The sequence below is a fragment of the Salminus brasiliensis genome, chromosome 7 (genome assembly GCF_030463535.1).
Source record: "Salminus brasiliensis chromosome 7, fSalBra1.hap2, whole genome shotgun sequence".
In the NCBI taxonomy this organism is placed as follows: Eukaryota; Metazoa; Chordata; class Actinopteri; order Characiformes; family Bryconidae; genus Salminus; species Salminus brasiliensis.
This window is the reverse complement of record NC_132884.1, coordinates 10,516,215-10,543,080: the sequence shown is the minus strand read 5'-3', so window position 1 is coordinate 10,543,080 and position 26,866 is coordinate 10,516,215. Positions and strand designations below refer to the sequence as shown.

General features: G+C 39.5%; 1 protein-coding gene across 3 annotated transcripts in view; it reads left to right on the top strand.

Moving 5' to 3' along the window:
- stk11ip (serine/threonine kinase 11 interacting protein) overlaps positions 1–26,431 on the top strand; it is a 38,627-nt gene extending 12,196 nt beyond the window's left edge. For all 3 annotated transcript variants that reach the window (XM_072683810.1, XM_072683809.1, XM_072683807.1), the window contains exons 7-26: positions 52–123; positions 221–350; positions 2,566–2,669; positions 3,705–3,794; positions 4,974–5,015; positions 5,823–5,990; positions 6,955–7,033; positions 7,131–7,568; positions 7,836–8,032; positions 8,200–8,310; positions 9,996–10,203; positions 11,156–11,319; positions 11,981–12,257; positions 12,951–13,060; positions 17,033–17,130; positions 18,254–18,432; positions 21,485–21,569; positions 22,003–22,088; positions 24,422–24,648; positions 24,740–26,431. In XM_072683810.1, the coding sequence (XP_072539911.1) occupies positions 52–123; positions 221–350; positions 2,566–2,669; positions 3,705–3,794; positions 4,974–5,015; positions 5,823–5,990; positions 6,955–7,033; positions 7,131–7,568; positions 7,836–8,032; positions 8,200–8,310; positions 9,996–10,203; positions 11,156–11,319; positions 11,981–12,257; positions 12,951–13,060; positions 17,033–17,130; positions 18,254–18,432; positions 21,485–21,569; positions 22,003–22,088; positions 24,422–24,648; positions 24,740–24,868 (2,994 nt within the window). In that variant the 3' untranslated portion in view covers positions 24,869–26,431. The remainder of the gene's footprint in view (positions 1–51; positions 124–220; positions 351–2,565; positions 2,670–3,704; positions 3,795–4,973; positions 5,016–5,822; positions 5,991–6,954; positions 7,034–7,130; positions 7,569–7,835; positions 8,033–8,199; positions 8,311–9,995; positions 10,204–11,155; positions 11,320–11,980; positions 12,258–12,950; positions 13,061–17,032; positions 17,131–18,253; positions 18,433–21,484; positions 21,570–22,002; positions 22,089–24,421; positions 24,649–24,739) is intronic.
- The last annotated feature ends 435 nt before the right edge of the window (positions 26,432–26,866 follow it).

Sequence of the window (26,866 nt, the reverse complement as noted above, 5' to 3'; positions counted from 1 at the left end):
CTTTAATGTTCCATTTTTACTTTATTAAATTAAATTTATTTTTGTTTTTAGAGTTTATTAAATGTTCTGAAGGCACTTGACTTAAGCCACAACAAAATCCAAGACTGTGCAGAGTTTTTGAAGGTATGGTTTACATTTTAGTGTGCTTATTCAAGGTCTTGTATCCATTATTTTGTGCTTGAAACATAATAGTGCTGCTTAATTTTGTTTTTGTCTCTAGCCTCTCACTGAGTTGGAACATCTGAATCTAGCCTACAACAACCTGCAGAGGGTGCCAGTGCTTGGCCTGAATGCTAAAGCAAAGCTGATCACTTTGGTACTCAGGAATAACGAATTGGAAACGATTAATGGTAAGAGTGCTGCACAGACCATCAGTGAGGAATTTTGTGTTGAAATTTGAAAGCATACATTTATAAAGAGAAATGAGACTAGCTTGTTCAGGGGTGTTGCTGCAGCTCTCCGGAGTGAGTGAGTGAGTGAGTGAGGGAGTGAGGGAGTGAGGGAGTGAGGGAGTGAGTGAGGGAGTGAGTGAGGGAGTGAGTGAGGGAGTGAGTGAGTGAGTGAGTGAGTGAGGGAGGGAGGGAGGGAGGTTTATCTTCTTCTGCCATTATGGAGTTGAGGCTGGCTTGGGATTCCATATTTGGCCATGGGATGCCCTCTGGGCAGGCCTTCTGTTTGTGTAATCCCCAGCACAGCCACTGTTGCTCTTGGACAGCTCAAGACAGGGACTGGAAAGCAAGTCGGCTGTCAGGGCTGCTGTTGCTGCACCTTTTAAACAAGCTCTCCCAGTACATTGCCCTTCCTTATTTGGGCTGATTTGTTGCTGCTGGCATTGTGCCGCATTAAATTTCACAACTCATCTCAAATTCACAGCTCATAGGCATTATTTTCAGAATGGATGTATGTATATCTAATTTATATTATTATTATTAAATAATATTTAATTATGGTTTTAACAAATTTAATTGAAATAAGTGTTATGTTCATAATGCCTGAAAGAAATTATTATTAAAAGCTGGATTTTTCGGTAATTGTATTATAATTGCCGTCTGGAAAAAAAAACATTTAGCGTGCTCCTCTTTACCTAAAGTTGGATCAGGATAATAATGTGGTTTCACAATCAGTCTGCCTACTAATATTGTGTTGAGCTATTTAAACAAGGACAGTTTAAATATCTCAACACAACTAATATAACAAGTGGTTTCTTAAACTTAAAATGGCAATTTTAATGACTACTGCCGTCTCAGATTAGTCAACCCCTTTATGACAAGAGTCTTTAGTACTTAGTAAAGCCCCCTTTGGCTGTTATGACCTACTGTAAAAGTAATGTATAGCCAGATACCAGCTTCTGGCAGCGTTACTGAGGAATCAGTCCATTCATCATGGGCAGTGGCCTCCATTTGTTCTTGGATTTGATTCTACAACCACTTTCTTCTCAATGATTTTCATTTTCATTTCAATGAAGTCATACGGCTGTAACAACCTCTCCAGAATCTTCCAGGACTTCTTCTAAAAACCAAGCCTTTATGGAATTTCAGTTATGCTTGGTCCAACGATGCCCTTGCTTCAGCTTCCTCTGAAAAGGTATTAGGTTTTCTCCTAGGATTTTCTGATTCTTAATGGATTCCATCTTGCCCTCCATGCTCTGTTGGTTTTCCAGTGCCTGATGAAGCAAAGCAGCCCCAGAGTATTACCAAGACACGGCCATGCTTCACTATTGGCAGGGTGTCCTTTTCACCATATGCTTATTTCGTCCTCTATATATACTGCTGATCCAAACATACTGACTTTTCTAGTGCTTTTGGGTAAATAGAGGTGTACAGGCCTGGTGACCTTCAGCATTTAGTTTGCACCTTATTGTGCAACCCGAGCCTGCTGCCACCAAATCTTATTGCAGATCTTTTGCAGTCACTTGAGATTTTGTCCACTGGCCTCCTCAGAATTCTGGCGACAGCTATTGATGGCTTTCTCTTTCTGGCACATCCAGGGACTGTAGCCAGTGTTCCTATTAATGTGAACTGTGCTTCCAACTGTATCTCTAGGAACATTCAGTGCATTTTTGTGTCCTTTTTGTACCTCTACGAGGCAGTGATCTTTTATTTGAACGTTTTGGAACTCTCTTGACTTAGCCATATTTCTAACTTGCAGTCAAACGTCAGAGTTAACAAACCATAGCCAGTCTCAATATTTTTCACGCAAGCACGCCTGATGCAAGTAATGAAGCCCTCGATTTGCCTGATTTGTCTGAAGGATTCTACTTAGCGGGGTGAATAATTCTGAGACTGAATTGGTCATTAAAAGCATTTTGTGTTAAAATTTAACTTGTTATATATATATATTATTTATGAGCTACTTAAATTGTTTTTGTTTGATTGGTGTATTAGAAACAGCTGAAAGCTATAAAATCTGCCACTAAATCTTATGTGCAATGAGGGTTGAATCATTTCTTATATGGTTTTGTTAGTCCAAATACATGTCATACCAAATACCCATGCAGTTAGATTCTTGTCTTCTGAAATACATGACATTACAAGTAATATGTTTACTGTTCAATTTCTAATGCAGGGGTGGAGCAGTTGTCTTCTCTTCAGCATCTTGATTTGGCCTACAACCTTCTAATGGAGCATTCTGAGTTAGCCCCGCTGTCCCTCCTTCACAACCTCATTATGGTAAAGTCACGCTCTCTGCTGTCTCCTTTTGATCAATATAGGAACTACACCTGCACTAGTTCTGTTATTTAGGGCTCTGCCTTCTTTACCTATTACAGGCTCTATTCCTTAACTCTATGTATGTATATTTATATATATATATATATATATATATATATGTGTGTGTGTATGTATGTATGTGTGTGTGTGTATAATATATATGTTTACTGTATTGAGTGGCCAGTTTGAAATATGAATATTGTATTTATAGGTAAGGGGGTTCAAATCCAAATTCAAAAATAATTGATATTGACCTCAGCCCACAGTTCCTGTATTGGTGCCTTTAAAAAATATATATGTTGTTTATTAAATGTCCTCATGAAACAATACACTTGAGTTATTTTCTCTGTGGACTACTTATGGGAAAATGTTTTCAACCAAAGCAAACTTTTGTGTTAACTGATATCATATAAATGAACAATAAATAAACACAACTGTTTGCTTTGGTTGAAAACTACCAATGCTTCTTGTTTAAAGCCAGTGTAATGACATAACTGATATCATAAAAATGAACAATAAATTATGTCATTACACTGGCTTTAAACAAGAAGCATTGGTAGTTTTCAACCAAAGCAAACTGTTGTGTTTATTTATTGTTCATTTATATGATATCTGTTATGTAATTACACTGGCTTTAAACAAGAAGGAGAGAGAATGTGTATATTAATGTTAAGGAATTAACATGTACTTGAAAATAGCCTTTAGAGCTAGTCAGTATGTTAAGATGCTAAATAATTTCTTTCCACCTTCTGAATCTTTTTAACATGGTTTTCATGTCTGGTTTACTATGCAAGCTTGGTGTGGTTCTGTGGATTTAGGGTAACATGTATCAACAGTCTTTGGTTCAAAGGGTGTGTTTGTCAGTTTCTTCAGCTATACTAACTGTGAAATCCTTCTAGTCTAATTCTCCCCTCTCAGCACTCAAAACTGCCTGATGTACTGATTTGTTAAATGTAGTTACCTGGTGTTTATGTATAATTATGGTGTCTTTTACAGTTGACTCTGGAAGGCAACCCTTTGTACTTTAAAGCTACGCACAGAACCACGACTGCCTGCCACCTGTCACCACGAGCTGCTTACCGAGGAGTGAGTCATTGTGTAAATGTGTGTGTGTGTGTATATATATGTGTGAAATATTGCTTATCTGAAATATTGCTTTCTTTAGATACAAACACTGCAGTCTGTACATCTTCAATAACCAGACAGTTTTTGTTATTTTAGCTCTGTCCTCCAGCACATTTCATTTGAAATGAAACAGTTGCTATGAGGATAAAGTGCAGAACACCTGCTTAAAATCAAGTGTATTTACATTGTGTGCAAAAGTATTGTGTCCCAACAAATTTGTCAGGATTACAAATGACATGTTGATGTCTCACCTTCCAATAATAAAATAAGATGGGTGGATAGTGCAAAATAATAGATACCACATAGACAATGGTAAGAGTCTGCTCAGAAAACTTTGACTTTTAAAGAAATTATATAATAATTGGAATATAAGGGGTTAACATAAGAAAGTTGACTTTCTTCTCTTCATAGAGTCCTTGGCATGTCCACCTACATCTTAAATGGTGTCCTTGATCTGTTTTTCATTGTTCATTATTGAAACTATTTGTTAACTTTTCTACTGTATTCTGTAGCTTGCCCGGGTATTTGCCAGTGCATTCCTGCTTATTTAACCTCTTCCGAAGACCAATGGGCAGCTCCATGCTTACATTCCTAACTTTCACAGCTTTGATTTGACTTTTACAATTTGATTTTGCTTTTCAGTCTCTGTTTTACTGCCGTTTATACTTTGCTTGGTATGAGATTCCAGATAAAGCTACATCTACAATCAATCTCGATACAGTCCAACAATACGTCTTCATAGAAAGAGTTTGCTGTATAATATCATGTTACTTTCATGCTAAAGGTTAGTTTTGGATACATTTGACATGTTTTTTTATTTTGTCATGGGTTCAAATCCAGAACCATGCCGCCGCTTTGCCATTAGTGGTCAAAGAGGGGAGTGAGCATGGTGAATTGTGTGTAGATGGCACTCTCTCCCCTGATCACTCTTAAAGTGATTTTGGATGTTGGAACCTTTGCTAATGCTGAGGTAAGCTACAATTGGGAGAAAAAGGGGAACAATTGCACAAACTAAAGTTAAAAAAAACAAAAAAAACAGCACATTAAAGGAGGGCCAACCTACCCACCGAGCATCATCAGAGATTGAACTATCAGTTGTTTTTTCTTCAATGTTGATATAGATATTTTTATTTCTTTTAGATTCGATTGGATGGTTCAGCATTGTCTTCCTCTGAGCTAGCGGTGAGTGTTCTGCATTATTTTACTCATTAATCACCGTTCACAGTTGGTTTGATTGCCATAAAACAGTAATCTAAACACAAAAGGGACAATAGGTCACTTACTACACTAATTACAGTACAGTAGCATTGTAAGTGTATAAGATTAAGAATCTGTTCTTCTTCACCTTGTAGCCCAGTTTTTCTAGGCAGGAGTGAGAAAACTGATGTAAGGCAAAGTAAATATATATATGTATATATTAAAGCCAGTGCAAATGTAGTGTAGAAATGATATGCTGATTTTTTTTTTTTCCAGCATGAAAAGCTTCTGTTGACAAGGGTGTAGTTTTTCACCATAGTAACGCTAAATTAATGGTGAGTGAGGAATGTGTGTGAAAGACGAAGCCCTGCAGTGCGTATTTGTTTGAGTCCGAGGAGAGCATATTCCCACAGCCTACTTTGGCATTGTACATTTTGTAGGTAGTTGCTCTTACAGACCCTCCATAGCCACTTCATTTAAACATTACTTATTGTTGTACGTCCGGAGCAGTCTAGGCTACATGGTCAGGAGACATTAGAGTTAGTTTGTCCGACTATCCAGACAGGAGCGAAAAAGATTGCCATTAGAACAGATCTATAACTCATTGGTTGTTTCATTCTGTGCACATGTTACTTTGTATAACTATGTGTTTCAGCATGTGTTTTTATACCTGATGTGTTGATCAGATATAGGTCCTGCAAGAGCTATAGGTTCTTTAATTTTCATTCTCATATTTGTATGTGACAAATAAAATTTGTTTTTTTGATTTTTGATTTGTATGTGACTCTGAAGGCCTTGCCAAAACCTGGGCAACTGATGGGTCAGATGGCCCAGAAGCTTCCAGTCACTGTGTCACCTGAGCAGGGTCAACAGGAAGTGTCAAGTGGAGGTGGAGAGATAAGTGATAGTCTGTCTGTAGGCGATTCTGGAGGAAGTCGAGTCCACAGGAAGAAATCCAGGGTGAGTTTGTGCCCCAGATGGCAAAACACTTTTATCCCTTGTATCCCGTATGCACTCAGACATGAATCGTTGTCTGAGACTGAACTCTTAGTCTCCTGATGGTTGCCCGACAGTTACACCACTTGGGGAGCCGTGATTTTAAACAGTTTTTTTTTTTTTTTTAGACAGAATTTTGAAGAATAACAGAGCAGAAAAAAACAAATTGAAAAAAATGTATTTAGCTAAAAAGAAATGCTTAATATAAAATTAATATAAAATTATAATAATAATATGTGTAAAGCAGCATTATTCAAGAATTGTTATTTTGCGGACTGACAGCATCAGCGTACCATCAAAATGATTTTAAAGCTGTTAAAACTAATACTAAAGCAGAAATGAAGGAATGGAATAATGAATACAGAAGTGAATTAATAATAAGTAAAAACATTAAAAACAAGATGGATTAAAAAAACAAACATATTTTAAAAGTACATGCTGTTTTTTGTCTCTGTTAGTAAATTATTTTTGTTGCAAAAAAAAACAACACCACAACAAACATCATATTTTGAAGAACTTCTGATTGTGCTTTAATAATACCATTTGGTTGTTGTTGCATACCATATTCATTCCATCTTTTATGTTACTAAATCTTTTATTTCAAACATTACAGCACAGTCTTGCGCATCACAGCTTTGTTACAATATTTTTTTGTACTGCCACAGAACATTTATTTTAAAGCTGACAAGTGATTGCCGATCAGGTGCATCAGATGACAGAAAGTCTAGCCTTTCCAGAATACGACAGGAGCTAATGATGCTCATAGATGCTTTTTATATTTGTGGGTGAAACTGATCCCAGATAATTTAAAAGTGAAGGAAGCTTCTCTCAAATGATCCCTTCATGCCCGACCTGCTTACTTAAGAAGACTTTTGACCTAGCTGTAGTGCCTAATTGCCCAACATTGTTTAATGTTGGCTTGTTGCAGAGTAAAGTCAAGGTGAGGAGGGCTAGTATCTCAGAGCCAAGCGATACAGACCATGATTTCAGATCGTCTGCTTTACAAGGTGAGTGTTAAAGATGTGTATTGATTGTGCTGTATTATCATGGAATTGGTTGTTTTATTGATTGGTCTGTTCATGATGTATCTTTCCTTTTCTGTAGATCTTGTTTTGCACCACCAAAAGGACATTGAGAGGATGGACAGCTTTCGGGAGCAGATGGGGGAGGACTGGCTACGCTACCAGCATCACCTTGATGGGACGCTGGCTCCTGTGACCGGCCCCAGGGTGGAAAGAGTCACAGTGCAGGTGATCGCCAATGACTGCTGCACCCCTTCCCCTTCTGCACTCAAAGGCAGTTCCCCCCCACCAAGTCTGGAGTCCCTACCTGCCCCCCTGCTCTCTTCAGAGCTTAAAAGGGAAATAGAGGAGATGGAGAGCACAGACCTTCAACCTGAGACTGAATCTACACTGCAGTGGATGGGCCATAGCCCTGTGAATACAGAGTCTACCCTGGAGATGAGTGTAGGAGACCCCCAGGCAGCAGGAATGACCTCTACTGTTCCAGCATCTCCAGAGGAAGAAGAGGAAGACCATGGAGGTCTGCCTAACCGTTTAATTTGAAATAACTTGCCAGTTAATGTATTAGTTAAAGATCTGCCTGTTTCCATATCTTGTATCTTATACTTTGTATGTTTGTGGTAACAAAAATACACAATTTTAGGCGAGATTTATAAAAAAAATTCTGAAAATCAAAAAGTAAAAAATTCTGAAAATCATAAGTTCTGAGAAAAACACATCTTGGTCTTTAGATGGCAGTATTGATTTTCTTCTGTCCTCCAGCCGTTTCTTCTCTTTTCTCTCACAGTGGACCTCTGCAGGCCCATGCTTGTGGGAGTTCTGTCTGAGGATGAGGAGCCTGATGGGAAGAAGGCCTCAGAGCCTCTCTTTCTGCGGGTTCGCCAAGGTCATGTTCTGGAGGTGGACATGCACCAGGGGCGAGTCAGGAAACGACTGGAGCTGGACAGCCTGCAGCAGGTCACACAGGCCACCTGGACAGAGAAGGTCAGAACACTTGTACAGAGGTCACAGGCTCAGGCACAGGTTCTCAGTTACATGATTCTTAGTTCCAGTTTAATCTCTCCTTTCTTATGATTTATGTTTAATCTCTCTCTCTCTCTCTCTCTCTCTCTCTTTCTCTTTCTTTTTCTCTCTTTCTCTTTCTCTTCTAGGAGAAGGAAAGGTCTCACCCGGCTCTAGAGTTGCACTTCAGCTACATCAGTCGAGAAAGACAGAGAAGGCGCTACGTCTTGCTAGACGATGATCCTCAGGAAGCTTTACAGGTCATATTTATGTCATATTTACCCAGAATTCACACCTGATGCAACATGTCAGCATCCCTCAAGCACAGCATATGTGACGCACAAGAATCTGTGCCTCCAATCCACACTGCCTATATCTTAGCTTCTTCCAGGAACCAGACACTATCCTTGTCATGCATTCGGGTCAAGCAAGAAAATGATGCATAATTACATTTTAGTCCTGGTTTGCTTTGTGTTCATACTGACAAATTTGCAATAGAACCAAAAGTGGAAAAAGGTGACACATAATCCATGTATGACAGAAAGCTGCACGTAGAGTTTTGCACAAGGTAGGTGTGTTCGCAGGTCCTGTGTGATCCATGCAATAACTAGTGGTATGTAACCCCTGTATCTTTGAACCTGTCTTATTAAATCATATCGTCTTGGCATGTCGTCTTTAACCACTATTTTGAAAGTATACACTAAGTTGTTTATTGCCACGGAACGACATGAGTTAATGTTGTGAAATTAGTGTTACTATCTCACACCTCACATGTCCTTACTTTACTGAGGCAACTACACTAACGAATGCTATTTTAATGGAGACTAGTTTTTAAACACTGTGTGCTGTGGTAATGTGTGGTTTAGGACACAGCTCTGCTAAACTACAACATCAGGCAGAAGTTATTAGAGCACAAAAATGTGGGAAACCCGAGACCCATGATGAAGTGAACCCGTGCAATCTGTGAGTTAGCTTAGAAACTAACAGAGTAATCACACCAAGATTTGTTTTAATCGAACCAAAGCTAACAAGTACAAACACACCCTTAGTATCCTTGGGTCTTGTTCATGAGTGATGCGGCACTGTACCAGACTGCAGTGGTACAGAGAGCCGCAAAACAAAGCTCTCAATTTACCATTCGATCACCTATGGTCAGTAAGTGTGGGTACTGACCGAAAAAACGAGAGGGGGGTGTGGGGGGGGGGGGGGGAGCTGAGGTGGTATGGGAATCTGAGAAGGAAGCCCCTCCCATTGGAGGTGTACCTGACTTGACCAACTGGAAGGATACCCATGCGGAGGACCCTGGAGGTCTTCCAACCCATCTGGAGGTATTATATCTCCTGACTGGCCTGGGTGCACTTCGGAATCCCCCCAGCAAGAGCTGATAGAAATTGCAATGGGCAGGGGGAAATTATTGAAATATACAAAGCGGCAGTGTGTGATTTGACTGGATTTCTTTGGAGTTTGCTCTTTTTTAACTAGCAGTTGTAAAAGCACTGTCTGGTAAAATGCACAACTTGACAGAAAGGATGCATGTATGACACACATCTAGTGTGGCTTCTGTGGACTGAAATGCTGATTAAATGAAAGCGCATCTGTTCTGAAAGATGACTCAAAAAACAGTCAGCAGCCAGGATTGTAAAAGTAGGCCAAGCTGCATTAGAGCTAAAGTAAATGTAGATTAGAATGTGTACCCTGTCATTATTTTTGTTGGTTCATATGGGCAATGCAGTGACTGCAAAGACGAGTGTAATACAAAGCACATTACATTTGTGGCTGATATGCAACTATATAGACGCTGCATCCTAAGAAGTTGCCATTTGAATTTAGTGTCAACTTAGGTTGAGTTGCAGGAACCTGTTTAAGCACTAAAATCAGTAAAAGTGAATCTGTATTATAGAGGCAAATGTTCATGTTCATGTCCATAATGGGTTGTGTTTCTCAGGCTCTGGCCGATGTGCTCTCGAGGGTAGTGGAGGAGAACGAGCGGCAGGTGGAAAAGGCAAAGCCACAGGGCGTGCGGCTGCAATGTCTGAAATGCCGGACAGAGTTTTCCCAGCCTGCAGCCAAAAACCTGGCAAGGGTCTTGTCTGAACCAGACAGCTGTCAGGGATGTCCAGATGAAATAGTGTTGCAGAGAGAACACAGTCCAGGTAAGAAGTGCAAAGGCAGCTATGGCCTGGGGTGGAGTGAGTGAACTGTCATTGTCATGGATTCCAAGAACAAATACAAACTTGTTTACCCTTCAAATGCAAGGCTGATTAGCAGTATAGGAATTAGCATGTGGTCCTGGCTTTCTTCTCAACCACTGCCAGGATTTTGTCCTGAGGTGCCATCTTCCCTAGAGTGGTACTTTTTGCTGTCGTGCTGCAGAAATGCTAGGCGCAAGAAAGACATGAATCATACTTTTCTTGTCGGAACATGAGAGCAGCTCCATTAGGTCTTGGGTTAAGGAACATTCTGAACTGAAATTGTGGTGAATACGCCCAGTTCTGTTGACAGACCGTATGGTACAAGAATTACTAAAGCAATTGTCCACTTTGAACAGTATTTTCTTTTTTGTTCTTCTAGTACAATGCACACTTTGTAACTTTTTGTTTGCTGCGTGGATTGTTCTGCTCTTAAGTTCAGCATTAAAACGTGCTTTGACACGTGTGAATGGAATTCTTCAGGCATTTACTCAGCTGTATTATGCCTGTTTATTTGGTTTCCAGCTGCTGGCTTTGGCCAAACACATACCTTTTCCTGCATGGGGGCAGGGATGAACAAGAGTGTTTGTTTTTTAGAGTATTAGAGGCCTAAAAACCCAGTGGAGACAGTACGTGTTCCTATAGAGAGTGTGAGCATGAAGGGCTTCCAGAGATCGCAAGGCACAGTTATTAGTTCTTTTGATGTCTTTTTGATCTCAGAATGTAGAATGCCAACAGTAACCCTGGCCTAAGTTCTAACACAGGTGGATTTATTTTGTCAAGAAATGGAAGTGCAGAATTTACAGTAATAATCTTTAATTATTATTAATCTAAATAAAATGTATGATGTGTAACAAGTTGTAAGAAGAAGTGAAGTTAGATGAGTGCTGCTTCTGATCTTTTGTTATGTCTTCAGGTGATAACATTTTCTGCCCTGAATGCAGTAGTGATCACGTGGTCCAACTGGCTGTCCAGACTACTCCCTCCACCAGTACACCAGTCTGTTGCTTTGGCCAAAATGGTGATAGATGCTTCAACTTTGATGACACGGACACACCTGTTCGTCCTCCTCCATCCAATGTAAATGAACAGCATCAGAGATTCGATAAAAGTGATTTTGTCTTTTGAATGGCTCTGTCTGTTAGGTATGATGGTATTTGTTTCTCGGGTTATTTATCAGAAGTGTCTTCTTTTACCAATTTCCAAGTGTAGATTAAACTACAATACATTTAATCAGCAAGAGCTGATGTTATTGAAACTCTTATAGTTAATACTTTTTTTTCTAATTTGGGGCCTTTCCTCTTCACAGAATCTCATCATCATCCAGGGTCCTAGATCCTCCCCTGTGCACTCTCCGCTTTAGCTTACTCCACAAGTTTTCTATGGGAATTAGATTAGGGGGCTGAGATGGCCATGGAAGAAGCTTGATTGTGTGTTCAGTAAACCATATTTGTGTTGGTCTAGACATGTTTTGGATTATTGCCCTGCTGCAATGTGAAATCTTCAACAGCAATTCTTGGATATTGTTTTGCCTCTTTTACCACCCTCTTAAATGTATGTGGGGGCAAAACAAGCACATCCGCACAAGTTATCTTTATATATATGTATATATATATTACCTGCAAAATGTTGTTCAGGCCAGACCTTATTATTTAATGCCATAATATTTAATAGTGACCTACATTACTTCTTAGTGCACCATATGCAAGACCATACTTAACAGTTCCTATTCCATTTCCAGTCCCTGGGTCAGGATGGATTGTCTTTATCTTACGGCAGCCCCCTGCATGTGACCCAATCATCCAAGCTCTCCACAATGCAGGATGTGGCCACAGATACCTTCTTCACTGCCCACAGCGGATTTGCCGACACTGCTTCTGGTCAGAGTGAGGTTTGGGTCAGCCAGACATTAAACTCCCATACAGCTGAAAGCCAGACACAGGGTGGCCCAGAAGGCCCAGAGGATGAGCTACCAGAAAGTGTCCAGGGCTCCCAGCACACACAAGCATCTGATCATGGTGGGTACTATGTAAGGGGTGGTTACATTATGTGACTTGGGGAATGAAATCTTCTGGCAGAAAAGATGGATCTCAGCCTTGATTAGGACCAACTGCCTCAGATTGTATGCAACGGCGAGTGGCCTCAGAGAAAATTACTGACTTCACTGTCCTTTCTCCTCCCTGTTATTATTGCAGCAGTGTCAAGGGAATGCTAAACCACATTGTCTGGCTGCTTATCAAGGGTAAAGCTTAGCTTTTCCAAGAAATTAAGTTGCATCTTTTTATTACGGTGAAGTTTTTTCTGTACACAGATGGGCCCCATTTGCATCCAATTAAAAGCTGGACTTTAGGGAGACCAGTTTGTTAACCTATGCAGACTCATAGCTGTGCGACATGCAGTTATTGTTTGGGGCAAAGGAAAAGAGCACACTGTCTGTGAACTTGCTAATCCTCACAGGGTACTATTTAAACAGTTATAGGGGAAGTTTTAAGGCACTTTACCCCTTATTTTAAGCTGTCACAGAGCAGTTGTCATGGATCTAGGTGCCCCAAAAACGGCTTTTGTAACTGTATTAAGTAGACATCATAATGTCTTAAATGAGTTTACTTGCATGTTGTTGATGAGGGCTGTTTAGTGATTTTCTTTTTGTTTCTCATTTTAGTGAAGCCTGTCGTACCAGTGACATGAAGCAAAATGTGTATGTGTTTCAGCTTCCTTTGACTTGCTATCAGAAGATTTTGAGGCTGTAGATCACAGACTGAAACTTTACCTGGATGTAGAAGTGTTTGAAGAAGAAGAGGAGATTCGCTGCTTTCTGAAAGTGAGTGGCCCAACATCTTACATATACAGTGGGGGAGAGCAGAATGTACTGAAAACTATATCACAAAAGTCTCCTTTCTGTGGCACAACTGTCAGTAAATTGGCGCTATCGTCAGAAGATTTTCATTTAACCCGTCCAGCATAGCATAATGGGGCCCTCTGGAGTCTCTCCATGATGAAGCACAATTCTAGCCAGTGCGGGTTTCTGTTAGCTGATGTACCAGAATTGTCAGTGCATTGCTGCAGTTTGAAAAGATGCAGGAGTGGACTGCATCAAGTAGCATGAGGAAGCACATGCTAGTCTTTAGCCTTCCAGCTTGGTAGTGTTGTGTGGTGGGCGAGATCTAGTTAGCATGGTAAACATGTTTTCATTGTTTTTCTTCAGTATTTTAAATTGTGTCTCATTGTGTCAAAATAAGGTACACTGGTGTATGTACATTTTGGGGATATAAACATGGATAAGTCTAGACTGTTACAAAACACAGCTTATTTGCTTATGGAAACAACAGTGTTTACAAGTTCATGGGCCAAACCCTCAGTATTCAGCTACGCCAAGGTTAATATAGTCAATTCTATTGTCCATTCTGCTTAAATAATCAAATAATAGGTTGATAAATTAATAAACATTCAAACAAAACCAAATTTAAACCAAAGTGACAAGAGATAGACATAATTATATGACTTTAAAAGACAAAAACACCTAAGAGAATAAAAAACTATTAAATTAAATTCAAAATGTCTATTATAGGTTCTTGTGGTAGTTGTACAGAGCATCAACAACATAAAAAGGGAATCTTCCAGATCAGAAAGACATAACTAATCTAGTCTAACACTTTCATTTTTATGTTAAAATTGTAACATTCATGTTAACTGTATTTAGTGTAATACCAATGTACCACTCACTCGTGTCCTATGGCTGATGGAACCCGATGTATAGCATGAAAGAGGGTGTGTGAGGTGGGTGTTCTTAGAAGCCTTTTGTAGTTTAGTGTTGATCTTGATCCTACCTAAAACCCGCTGGGGCACTACCTTATCTACACAGCACCCTTCTTGCTGCTCACCACTGGGAGAGGTGTATCCATTTTCTCCAGAGTCAGCTGGCTTATTTCAGTTGATGCACTCTTTCCTGTACTTCACATACTGTCTCTGTCAGTTATCACTCAAACATTTCAGTTAGGGAAAAAACAGCATTCCTTCTTTCATACATATTCTTCCCTTGCACAGTAGCATAAGATTACTATTATTTATCTGCATCCACCTTGTTTAATGAGAAGGCTATTCGTTTTGTTTATTTTTATTCTATTTTTAAGCATTTTAATTGTATATGTTTAATTGCCTAAATATCATCTTTTGATGATCCCAGCATAATAACATTGGTTGTTAATAGCTTTGTGCAGTATTATCAATGCAAATAGTTCTAAATAAATGGTTTCAGTGATTATTTGTTTTTTGAAATGCCTTGACAGTTGACATATACCAGCCTTGACTGTTATTAGGTTGGTATAAAGGTAGGTGAATGTAGAGTCTTGCCCAAGGACTCATATTGATGTTGCATAATGTTCTTGCCTAGCGAAGGATTCGAACTCTAGTCTGCCACAGAGAAAATGGTGTTCTTACTGGGGGTGGGCAATTTGGTAAAAATCACAATATTTAATATTTTACAATACACAATATTTATCACAATACTTTGACATGCAGACAAAATGCATCAGTAGCGACAGATTCTGAAAAAATCTAATCCTCCCCCATTTTTTTTCAGTGATTTGTATTCAAAATCTTCATCATTTATTTAAGCAGCACTAATTACACTCTCTGTTATGCAACAAGTCATAAAGTGTTCTTTAAGCAATGAGGATATGCACAATACACACGCTTGAATCATAATAACAAAATTTAACACAATTAAAAAAAAAAAAAATCATAATGTTGCCAATCCCTAGTTCTCTTACTCATTACACTACATCAGCATATACACACGTAGACAAAATTGTTGGTACCCCTTGGTTAATGAAAGAAAAACCCACAATGGTCACAGAAATAACTTGAATCTGACAAAAAATTCTATGAAAATAAACAAATGAAAATTCGACATTGATTTTGAACCATGCTTCAACAGAATTATTTTAAAAAGTAAACTCATTAAACAGGCATGGACAAAAATTATGGTACCCCTGAAAATAATGTGACCAAAAGGACATGTTAAATCAAGGTGTGTCCACTAATTAGCATCACAGATGTCTACGATCTTGTAATCAGTCAGTGGGCCTATATATAGGGCTACAGGTAGTCACTGTGCTGTTTGGTGACATTGTGTGTACCACACATAACATGGACCAGAGGTCCATAAGGTAAAGGTAAAGGTTATAAGACCATCTTCAAGCAGCTTGATGTTCCTGTGACTACAGTTGCATATATTATTTTAGATCCATATGGGACTGTAGCCAACCTCCCTAGATGTGTCCGCAAGAGGAAAATTGATGACAAATCAAAGAGACGGGTAATACGAATGGTAACAAAAGAGCCCAGAAAATATCTTAAAGGCGAAATTTGTTTGAATCAAAGTGGAATTTATGGGAGACAACCAAGGAGACACCATTGTTGAAAACAAATTTGCCAAACTCACAAGCCCCAAAAGCTTCACAAGTTCACAAGCCCCAAAGCTTTTGGAAGAATGTCCTGTGGACAGATGAGACAAAAATGGAACCTTTTGCCAAGGCACATTAGCTCTATGTTCACAGACGGAAAAATTAAGCATATCAAGAAAAGAACACTGTCCCTACTGTGAAACATGGAGGAGGCTCTGTTATGTTCTGGGGCTGCTTTGCTGCATCTGGCACAGGGTGTCTTGAAACTGTGCAGGGTACAATGAAATCTCAAGACTATAATGGTATTCTTGAGAGAAATGTGCTGCCCAGTATCAGAAAGCTTGCTCTCAGTCGCAGGCCATGGGTCTTGCAACAAGGTATAATGACCCAAAACAGCTAAAAACAACCAAGAATAGCTAAGAGGAAAACATTGGACTCTTCTGAAGTGGCCTTCTTTGAGCCCTGTCCTAAATCCTATTGAGCATCTTTGGAAGGAGCTGAAACATGCCGTCTGGAAAAGCCACCCTTCAAACCTGAGACAACTGGAGCAGTTTGCTCATGAGGAGTGGGCCAAAATACCTGCTGAGAGGTGCAGAAGTCTCATTGACAGTTACAGGAATCGTTTGATTGCAGTGATTGCCTTAAAAGGTTGTGAAACAAAATATTAAGTTAAGGGTACCATCACTATTTCTGTCCAGGCCTGTTTCATGAGTTTATTTTTTTAAATAATTCTGTTGAACCATGGTTAAAAAGCAATGTCTTACTTTCATTGGTTAATTTTCATTTGTCAGATTCAAGTTATTTCTGTGACCATTGTGGGTTTTTCTTTAATTAACCGAGGGGTACCAACAATTTTGTCAATGTGTGTATGTTACCTCAGTTACTTGCACAAAGGATATAAGAAAATATTGACACACATTATTATTGTGATATTATGTTTTGCAATACTGTGTTTTTGAGAGTTGATTCAGAATGCATTTTTGATTAACAGTTTACATTGATTTGTGTGGTTCATTTTGTGTTGTGCTTAAACTCTGACTGTTCTCAAATTTCACTGTTCTGAATGTATAAAAAGCTAACTTTTCTATTACTTAGATGTTATGCATATGAGGGTGTTTTTATTTCTAAAAATTACATTAACAAAGCAGTATCTAGTGTCTATATCACAATATATTGAATCATAACCCCTGTATTGTTATGTGTATCGTATTATCAGGTTCTACACAATACACATCTTTAATATGCCCCTTTTAATTGAAAAAGTGAGTGTACCTTTTAAAGACCATGATCTTTGTATATTTATGCATGGACCTGCACTGTACATTTTCTTCTGATCCTGTAGAAGCCATTAGACGTATGCTCATTTTTCAGGCTTCTCTTGCTTCCAGATGTCTGCTGTGAGGTTTGGAGATCCAGTGGAGTTCCCATCTCTCATGGTTGTAACTGACCAGTGCATTTACATCCTAGAAATGACTTCTCAGTCAGGGTAAGTTGCAACTTTGCCATCCAAAATATTAGAAATAAAAAGGAAAAGTTTTTTAATGTAATTATGTACAGCCCACCAAAATAATTAACTGGATGAGTTATACAAGAGTCTCAAAAGCAAGAAGGACACATGCCGATTTTTCCAAACTCACTGTATTGTTTTTTTTTATTATTATTATTGTCAGCAGATTTACAGAACAGATTTATTGGAATAATCCACGAAAACCAGCTATTCAGTCATTTTGGAGCATGCAATTCATAAGTTAGGTTAGTCAGACATCAGGAAGCCAAAGAAAGTGTTTTTTCCTCCCTCACATCTGGCTTTGCATAAACATTTCTAAGCACTATCATCTTGGATCTTTTCTTGAGTTTTGCCAATAGACGGACAGCTGTGTTAGATTATTTGTCCACTAATTGAGGTAAAGAGAGACACTGTTGCTTGTTGTTAGCATTATGTTTCACACTTCTTTGCATTGTTTTGTGATGTAGTGTTGTTTTGGATGATTTGGTATGATTTTGCATTGCATCCATAATGTCTACTGTCAATACACTCGTAATATATAATAGAATTTAGAATTCTAGAATAAGAATTATGGAGTTCATCAGTAACAGTGGTAGTGCCGAAGGGTATTGACTGGATCAAATGCACAGATATTCTGATCAATATCCTGCTCTTGATCTCATAATTTCATAATAAACAAGGTCACAGTTAAGAGGAAAATTAATTTCAATTGTAGAGCAGACCTAGAGGTTTAATGTTTTCGGTAATACTTCAATCACAAAATGATTAAGGCTTGTAGTTGTTGGGTGGTAAGCTGTCATTAATGCATTGTGATTTATTTGAAATTGCTGCCTTGTCAGTGACACAGAGACACTAAGGGCATGCAGAGCAGAGACAGCAAAAAGCATGAAACATTGTGGACAATAAATTACAAAAGTAAACTTATGTTAGCCAGTTTTTTTAGAAAACATCACACAGTTGCTTACTATTAGGGCACATAATCATTTCATTATCAGTAAATGGTTGTATATGATTGTGTTAATGAGTGCCTACAGTAAACAACCAAACAATCCATTATTCATGCCTCTCATTAGTCTGTTTTTATCCCCATGTTTGGCTGCAGAGGCCAGCCTTCAGACTGGTTGCAGAAGAGAGACAGCCGTCGGCTGTGTGAGCTGAGCTACCTGGAGGTGGGCCTTGGCTCCCAGACCATTCACATGGAGTTTGAGGAGGAAGGTGCTGCATACACATTGTTGGTTCGAGACAGCGCCCGTTGCAAACGCTTCTTCAGTCTGCTAACAGGCAAGAGCTCATGCAAATACACGAGGGATACTCTTACACTCTGAACTACCATCAGTACAAAGTTCCTGCAAGCTGACTTGAGTGCCCATCTCTTGTCTTAACCCGGTCTTCATCCTATACATTTAAAAATGTTTTGCTGCCTAGTAGAGGAAATGTTTACGTATGATTATTGCACTGAAACAACAAGCTAACAAGTATTTTTGCTGCTAAGGGGAGATGTAATCTTAGGTAAGATGAAGATGTGTCACTCTATTACTATAGGGAAGACATACAATGGCATTAATGAGTGTGTCAAAATCCGTAGTATTGTAATGTAGAGGCTGGGGTTACAAATTTTTTGTTAGGAAGGCACTGGACTTTTACGGGAGTTTGCACATTGCTGCAGCTCTCACCACTGCGGCATGCTTTTTAAAGCCTGCTAAAATCACTACAGCTGAGATTAAGTGACCACCTTAAGGCATTTCCAAGATCACTGCAATTCTGAGAAATTCTTTCTGTTTATTTAAAAATGTCTGCTAATTCTTGACTGCCTGTCAGAATTTGTGTTAAGTGCTTCTGGGACGATTTGTTTAAAAATGTTTCACAGAGCCGGTATAATCCACCCTTGTGTCAGAACATGCTAGAGTAGTGTTGTTGTGGTTCAGACAAGCAAGTTTCTTCATGTTCTGTTGTGCTGAAAATGCAAGCTTTAGAAATATTTAACCACAACTTCTTCCATTCATACATATATATGGATTTACTTCTTGCCTGTTTAATCAAAATATTCTTTGTATTGCCTTTGTCCTGGTTAAAGGAGAAGTATGAAAGCATCATGATTACCAGACGCATAGCATAGCTTGTTTAGTACAAACTGGCATTGTCACTGCCCAGATACCTTGTTGTCAAGAAAGGCAGCCAGAAACAAGCGGCTTCTCCTTGTTATGCAAAGGTTCGGCACCCTTTGCAAGCTCCAAGCTGCTTATCATGTGTAAATAAGTGGGGAAAAAAATATATTTCTTTAGTTTTCGCAGAACAGCTGTAAAAATATTTGTCTAAGGGAAGAACTGAAGGATACCTTTACCATAACAAAGCCCATTTCTCAGACTGGACCAAGCAAATGCTATTGAGCAGATTGAAGGCCATCCGAGCACTGCTTTACACAGTGGAGCCATCCAGAGCGCAGGGGCTGTGGAAAGGCCCATAGGATGTGGTTTTCCTCTGAATGGGAAATGGTATTGGAGCCAGTTGGCAATGTTCACAGTCAGCTGTGGTTTTGCTGCACTGTAAAATGACCTACTGCTGTAAAAGGGAGAGCTGCTCGTGGTGAATTCTTCTTTTGCTTTTTGCAAGTCATTTAGGGACAGAACCATACAGAGCTAAATGGTGACTCGGGACTTTTTTAACCTCCCCCAATCAGCATTATTATCATCCTGTTTATCTTCTTAGTATATACAACAATAGATGCATTTTTTTCCTTGGCCATATAAGGCATGACTAAAGAAAAGGTAACCCTGAAGCAAGTGGCAAATGTTGGCCTGTAACCATATTTGGAATAATGTACATTCTCTACCCTCAAGAGAGGGTGGCTTTAGTGTTTTAAAGTATTGGTAAGTGAGCCAGCAGCTGCCAGGTGTGGGTGTTTTACCTTTCATTCATGTTTTATCCTGCAGGTGGATTAACTGTGGATTCTGTGCCTCGCTTCACTGACACAGTCCTTTTAAAACTAGACCTTAATGTGGAAGACTGTCCAAATATTATGAAAGCTTGATTCAGAACCTTTAATCTCTGAAAGTCTTATTTTGCTTCCTTCCTTTTGTATACATCTTTAGTTTTCCAGACATCTTAAAGGGGGCTCAAAGTGTTAACTTGCACCAAATATCACCCGGATCCAAGTATGCCTCGAAAAATAAACAGGACCCAGGAGGAAGCCTTGTAGAACTTTTAGCAGTACTGCTGTGATTGCGCATGCTGACAGTTTTCAGCTCCAGTTCCAACTTGCGAGGCTTGTCTGAGCCCAAAGTGATACCAGTGATAATTTAACTGTTTGGTACAGTTTTAAGTGAAATGGAAGTGACCACATACTGTAATTAGAGTATTAGTGTGTGAGTATATGTGAGTGGGAAGGTAAAGACTCTAAGGTCAAACAGACAAGAAAGTAACTTTAACAGGTTTGTTTGCACATCCCGTCTTAGACATCCCACTTTCTGTGAATTTAGGCCTGAACCAGTTTCGATCTTTTATGTTTACCATTCTACCAAAGTTTTAAAAAGCACTATACAAATAAATTTGACTTGACTTGACTACTACCTTTTCACCAGAGTAATCAGCTAGGCACTTCACTCTGTCAGTACTTTGCTTGATTAAGTCCACCTCAACCACCAATTACATCAAAGTTTAATGTTGCTCTGATCAGAACACAGCAACCTCTGCGGTCCAATACTGGCTTGACAAGGATCCAGAAACACAGCATCACACTATGTTGATGGTCCATTGTCTTAATTGGTCATCAGGTAGGCATCTTCCCCTGTCAGTGTTTTGCAGAATTAAGCCCATCTCCGAAAGACCCACGCCCCTCCAAGCTTATTTCACAGGATTTTGCCGAATACCTCACAACTTTGATAACGCGACACCCACAGCAAATACAACATTGCAGCCTATAATCTCCCACTATACTAAACCTTTAGTTAGAAACTGCCTTTCACCCAGTCCTTCTTATCCACAACCATTGACTAGATATCTCCGCTACTCTCAGCAGTTCCTTTATGGTTGTCTGCATTGAATTATGAAATGACTTAAGGTATTAACAAAATGACTGATATGATTATGCTCAAAATGTACTGTTAGATGAAACAGGGCAGTATTGTACAGAAAGAGTACTGTAATGAGTAGCTGTGATTTATTAGTTAAAATGGTTTGTACAGTGCTTTATCAGATGCATAAAACATCGAAAAGTACCAAGATGAAATATAAAGTGAGTTTCAGTGAGCCATAGTTACTATTGGTTTTAGAGGACCCATTAAGGAGGTATATAATTTGTCTTCATTAATAATGCTTCTTTTTTCCTTCAATAAAGGAATAGCAAGGGAACTGGCCCCAAAATCTGACAGCAAGCTTAAGGGCATCTCAACCACACGGCTGGATCCCAAACACCATCTTTGGTATGTAAAAGAAATCACTCATTTTATCCTCTCTCTATGTGTCTCTCCCTCTTTGTTCCTCTTCTGCTCTTTCTCCCTCTCTGCCTATCCCGTCACCTTGTCTCTTAACCTCTTAATTGCGCACATCTGGAATTGCAGATGAAACGTGTATAAGTGGCAATAAAAACTCTGCACCATTTGTTTCAGTGCTGTAGTCCCTCATTTACCAAATTGCTTGGTTGAACCACATAATAATGTGTTTCTCCTGTTGGGTAATGATGGCAAAATGCTTTCTGTAGGCCCCACGGACACTAGCTCTTTTCTGCAGCAACTATAAAATGTATTAAATCTATAATTGTGTCCTGTTTTGTACCGTTTACACACTGTTTTATGTATGCAGTTGTGCCTTAGTGTGGTTAAAGTTGTTATAATCTTTTTCTTGGGTATCTGACAGGCCCCTGGTTTGTGAGGGCAGCGAGACATCCTCTGAGGAAGATAGCCATCCTCCATTCTTTTACCTGCTGGCATTCCTCCAGTTAGGTGAGTGTTTATTATACAAATGTGAGGACAGGATTCTTTTTCCAAGATCTGGAGCAAAACTGAACTCTACCATGATGGGGGGGGGCGGGAGGGAGCACTGAAGAATGTAGGCTATGGTAATTGCAGCATGCAGTGACTCGCCTCTTGCTGCTGAAAAGTTGCAGTCGAAGGTTCAACAGTAGACCAAAGTAATATGGGCAGATAAAACCCCTGCTTGACTGCAAAAGACCTTCAGTAACATTTAACTGATGAAGTTAAAACAGACCTTTTTGGCTGAGCAGAAATTCATGAAAAGAATACCCCCTTAGGCACTAGGGTGAATTTACAATGCTTTGGGTGTGTGTTTCGGTCAGTGACACAGGGAGCGTTTCACTGGTAGAGGCAAGAATTAAATACCAGCAAATTCTGGAAGCAAACTATGGAGGGAAGGAAGCAAATTATGCCTTCTGTAAATAAGCCGAAGATGAAATGAGGGTGGCTTCTTTCAGAGGCATTGGGAACATTTTACTGGTAGGGGGAAGAAGAAATTCAGTTATATACCAACAAATTCTGGAAGCAAACCTCACTTGTCTGTAAAACAAATAAAGAACATTGAAGCTGAAATGAGGATGAATATAAAAGCACTACCTCAAGAAGTGTGAGCTGAAGGTTTTGTCATGGTCCCCAACCTAAACATCATCAGAATCTTACAAAATAAAATAAAAAAAGAGACCTTTTTCGTGACCCAAATCATATTTGTGTGAAATCCTGGAATATATTACTCTACCACAGAAGTCCACATACTTTTTTCACTTTTACTGATGGCTCTATATATCTCAGCTTGTCCAGAAAAGCAAAAAAGCAGGGTTTTTTTTTATAGGTGTCTCAAAGCGTGAATTACACTTCCCAACTGTAGGGGGAGATCCGGAGCAAGAAATGCCAATTCTTTCAAAATGCTGCCTTTTGAAAATCAGATAATTGTTTATTTGCTCAACTGTTACTAGCAACACTTCAGACCATGGTTGCTCAAATATTTTAATACCACTGTACCTTTAAAACAGGTATTATTCAAAAAACATTCCCTATACACAAAAGCAATTGTGATGGGTATTTATAGCACAATAAAACAGTCTTATTTCTCATTTACACACAATTCTGATCTTAAAATAAATAATTATGCAGTATTTTCAATATGCAATACATAGAATATTGGTTTAAAATACCACTTTTCTTTGCAATTTTCTGCAGATATGATTTAGATGTTATCATGCTATCAGCTTCACTCTTACATTGTGAAGCTGTTTTTCATATAGTTTTTGTTTTAATTTCTCAGAAGCTATAATAATACTATTTCTTTGCCACCTTATACATGGTTTCAGTTACAGTGGAGCTGCTATTCATTACCTGCTGTTTTACCCAACCACTGTGGGAATCAGTCTTTCCCAAGGTGAACAGAACCAGTGTACAAAACAGCAGGGGTGTTGTGTGACTCTGAGGGCACGCTTTTATTTGAGTCCAGTTGGTTTCTTTGAAACAGGACACCCAGATTTGGATGGACGATGAGGTTCACAGTAAACAAAGAACTCTGTCCGACTTTGACTGAGAGGGTGCTCTCACTGTGAGTCGGTGACTCAGTTTTCAACCCCACTGACTCAGTCCTGAACCCCCACTGACACCTGTCCTCCACCCCGCAGTCGCCCACCAGGCAGGCCTGGGAGCAGGCCGCAGGCACCAAGCCCTGAACCTTCTGCGGCCGCCAAGAGCAAGCCCAGCCAGAAACCGCCCCCACTGTATTTAAAAATGAGACAGCTACATCTAGAAGTCTCATCTTTCTTCTGTCTCCCTGTCATTGCTGCACTTTGTTTGGCTTTTTGCACTTTTTGTAGTACCTCTAGGTAATGCCGTTTATGGTTGTCATTATAAATTGCCCAGAACCTGATACAGAGAGGGAAGCAAAAAGGCAATTTGCAAGAAGTGGCGGTAAGCAAGAGAAAGTGCCACTGCTAGTGTGACTACTACACTGAGAATGACCCCTCCTCTAAATGATATTTGGTCAACAGTGGCCTCATGGTGGTTCATTCTGCTTTGCAAAGTACAGGGCAATGCCCTGCAACTTCTGATTGAGATAAGACTGTTTACCTAAATGGGCATTACATATGTGGGGAAAAATCACCCTTGGCTCGAACGACAATAGCGAGACGTTGTGGCATGGGCTGTATTAGGTGACTAAAGGTGTTCGGTTAATTGGTCAACTGTGGCACAACGATTTCTCTGTACCACTTACCCGAGTTATCATTCCCCTTTGACATCAATGGCCTGAGATAAGAGTGTTCGCTTGTTTGTGTATCTCCCAGGGGACTGCATGACCTCTGTGACGGTGCTGGCCACTCGAGAAATGCTGTGCCTCCTTGATGAAGACCACCAATGGAGCAAAAGCCACTCTGACCAGACCGCCAGTGAGGAGGGACAATCAAGCAGCGGGCGGGTCACAGTTCGCGAAATGCAGCCAATAAGTTGTGTCAGCTCCATCAATCTGTTCTCATCCAATCCATGTTTGGTGGACATAAAACTCTATGATGAGGTATGTATGTGTGAGTCTCAGATGTTCCCAACTGATTGAGGAATTGTTTCAAACTTAAGGAAATGTTTGTTTCTGTGTATGTCTATGGCAGATGGCTAAAGAGGAGAAGACATGGCATCTGAAAGCAGAGGCTGGCCAGGAGATACAAGGTTTAGTTGACTGGGTCAAAAGTCAATGGGAGGCCATGTTTGGGGTCAAGCTGATTACTGCTGTTCTGTAGCAGCTATGCTTATCTACTGGTGAACATTTCTGCACTGATGTTTGCGCATCCCTTTGCGTGCACTCTTTCCACATTGACACAATGAGACAATTGTCTCAGTTTCTGCCTAAGCATATCTTCCTTGCTATTAGTTTTTTGTTCATTAGCTGTTCATTTGTTGCTTGTTGCTGTATTAAATCACATTACTATTAATGTTGTAGTTAAGCAGTGAAACCAAGTGCCTAGTGTTGCCCTGCTTTTAAAATACACATGTTGGTGCACCTCACAGCACAACAGGTATTATAGCATACTGTGAACGGAGGCTGCACTGTATGTGCTGCTTGTGATAGTTGGATATGATTATAAGTGTGGGAGCTCAGTGGTTTATTTTTTTCTCTCAGGGTGGAATATCTTTTGTGATTGTAATGTGTAAAATTAAGGTTAGGTTTGTTCTCAACAGTTTAATTGTTGCAGGTTTAGTTGAGAAACATCTGAGGAGGTGTATGTTAAGACAGTTTACTGCAACATAAGGAAATGCACAGATCACCTCACAACTTATTTGTTCTCATGATTTCTTTTTAAATGGAGGTGTAAATACTTATGTGATACATAGACAGTGTTGCGTAGTTAGAAATGTAGAGGTAGCGTTCTAATGCGCTACCACTATGGCAGTCGCAAGTTCGAATCCCAAACCACGGCACTTTGCTATCAGCGGCCAGAGCCAGAGAGAGCACAATTAGCTGCGCTCTCTCTGGATGGGTTGATTGCACTCTCTCCCCTCATCACACTTCAGCGATGTTGGCCGGCACAGGCATTAGCTAGTGCAGCGGAGCCGGAGACCCAGCGTTTTCCCAGTGATGCCACATTGGTGGAAGTTCAAGAGTTGGCCTGTTAAGTTTGCTGTGTAAAGGCCCTACCCCTCTAGTGTCTGTAGCATTGCTAGTGCTAGGAAGAAGCTACAATCAGTTAAAAAAATGTGCTGTAGTTAGGTTTGTAGTAATAGGTGGGCATGCATCATAATAATTAATTTGACATTAAACCTTTGTCAGGTCTTAATTCTCCGCTGCGCCAGCATGCTTAACTAGTGGTTTAGGATGATTTTGTGTTGTCTCATGACTTGAGAGGTTTTCAAAAATGTTCGGATACATGTGGATGCTGCCAAGATTTTCAGTGTCTGGTGAGCATTCGGTACTGGCATGTATATAATACGACTTCAGAAAATGGTCAGAAAACCAGAAACTGCACTGCATCACATTAGTGATTATCCAAGAACAAATGTGCAAATGATGTGATGTTAATGTTATTAACAATGTTATGTGCCAAGTGTATTTGCTCCCATTCATCCAAACTGCACCTTTAAATGTTCCTATTTTTCTGTCAAGTGCTCAGAGTTTGCTTGTTTTTATGAATGGAATAATAGTTTATGACAAAACAGCAACGTTATTAATATGTTAAGAAGCCATTACGTGTAAACCTATTTATTAAAGTACGTACTGTCCTTTTTCAAGGGAATCATGAAAATAATGTTGTTGTTTTTTTATTGCTATTATTTTTTGCTATCTAAATAAACAATGCCTATCTTGATATGCGTTCTGTGTAATTTTCACCTTTTCGCTTTCTCAGGCTGGAATTCATATTGATGAATGAGTAAGACGGAACATGCCAGAACGAGCATTTCTTCAGTGAACACGTTCTAGCTGTTCACAGCACTTGGCACACATACAGTTCAACTACACTATTGGTTTGCTTCCTGTCAGTAAAATCTTAATATTACCGTTATGTCTTTTTTCATGTTTAGTCACTCTTTTCATTTTCTTTATGTGTTTTCAATTGTGTATTTATCATGTGTAGCATGCTCTTCTTCCTTCAGGTAACGTTGGAGGTTATAGTTAAGACATGGCATGGAGTGTAACACACATTGACATATATTGTTTTGGATTGCATGGAAATGTTTTACCTCATTAGTACCCACCTTCATAGGCCACCCACTTCCAACTAATAAGTGGTAAACCCTTATCT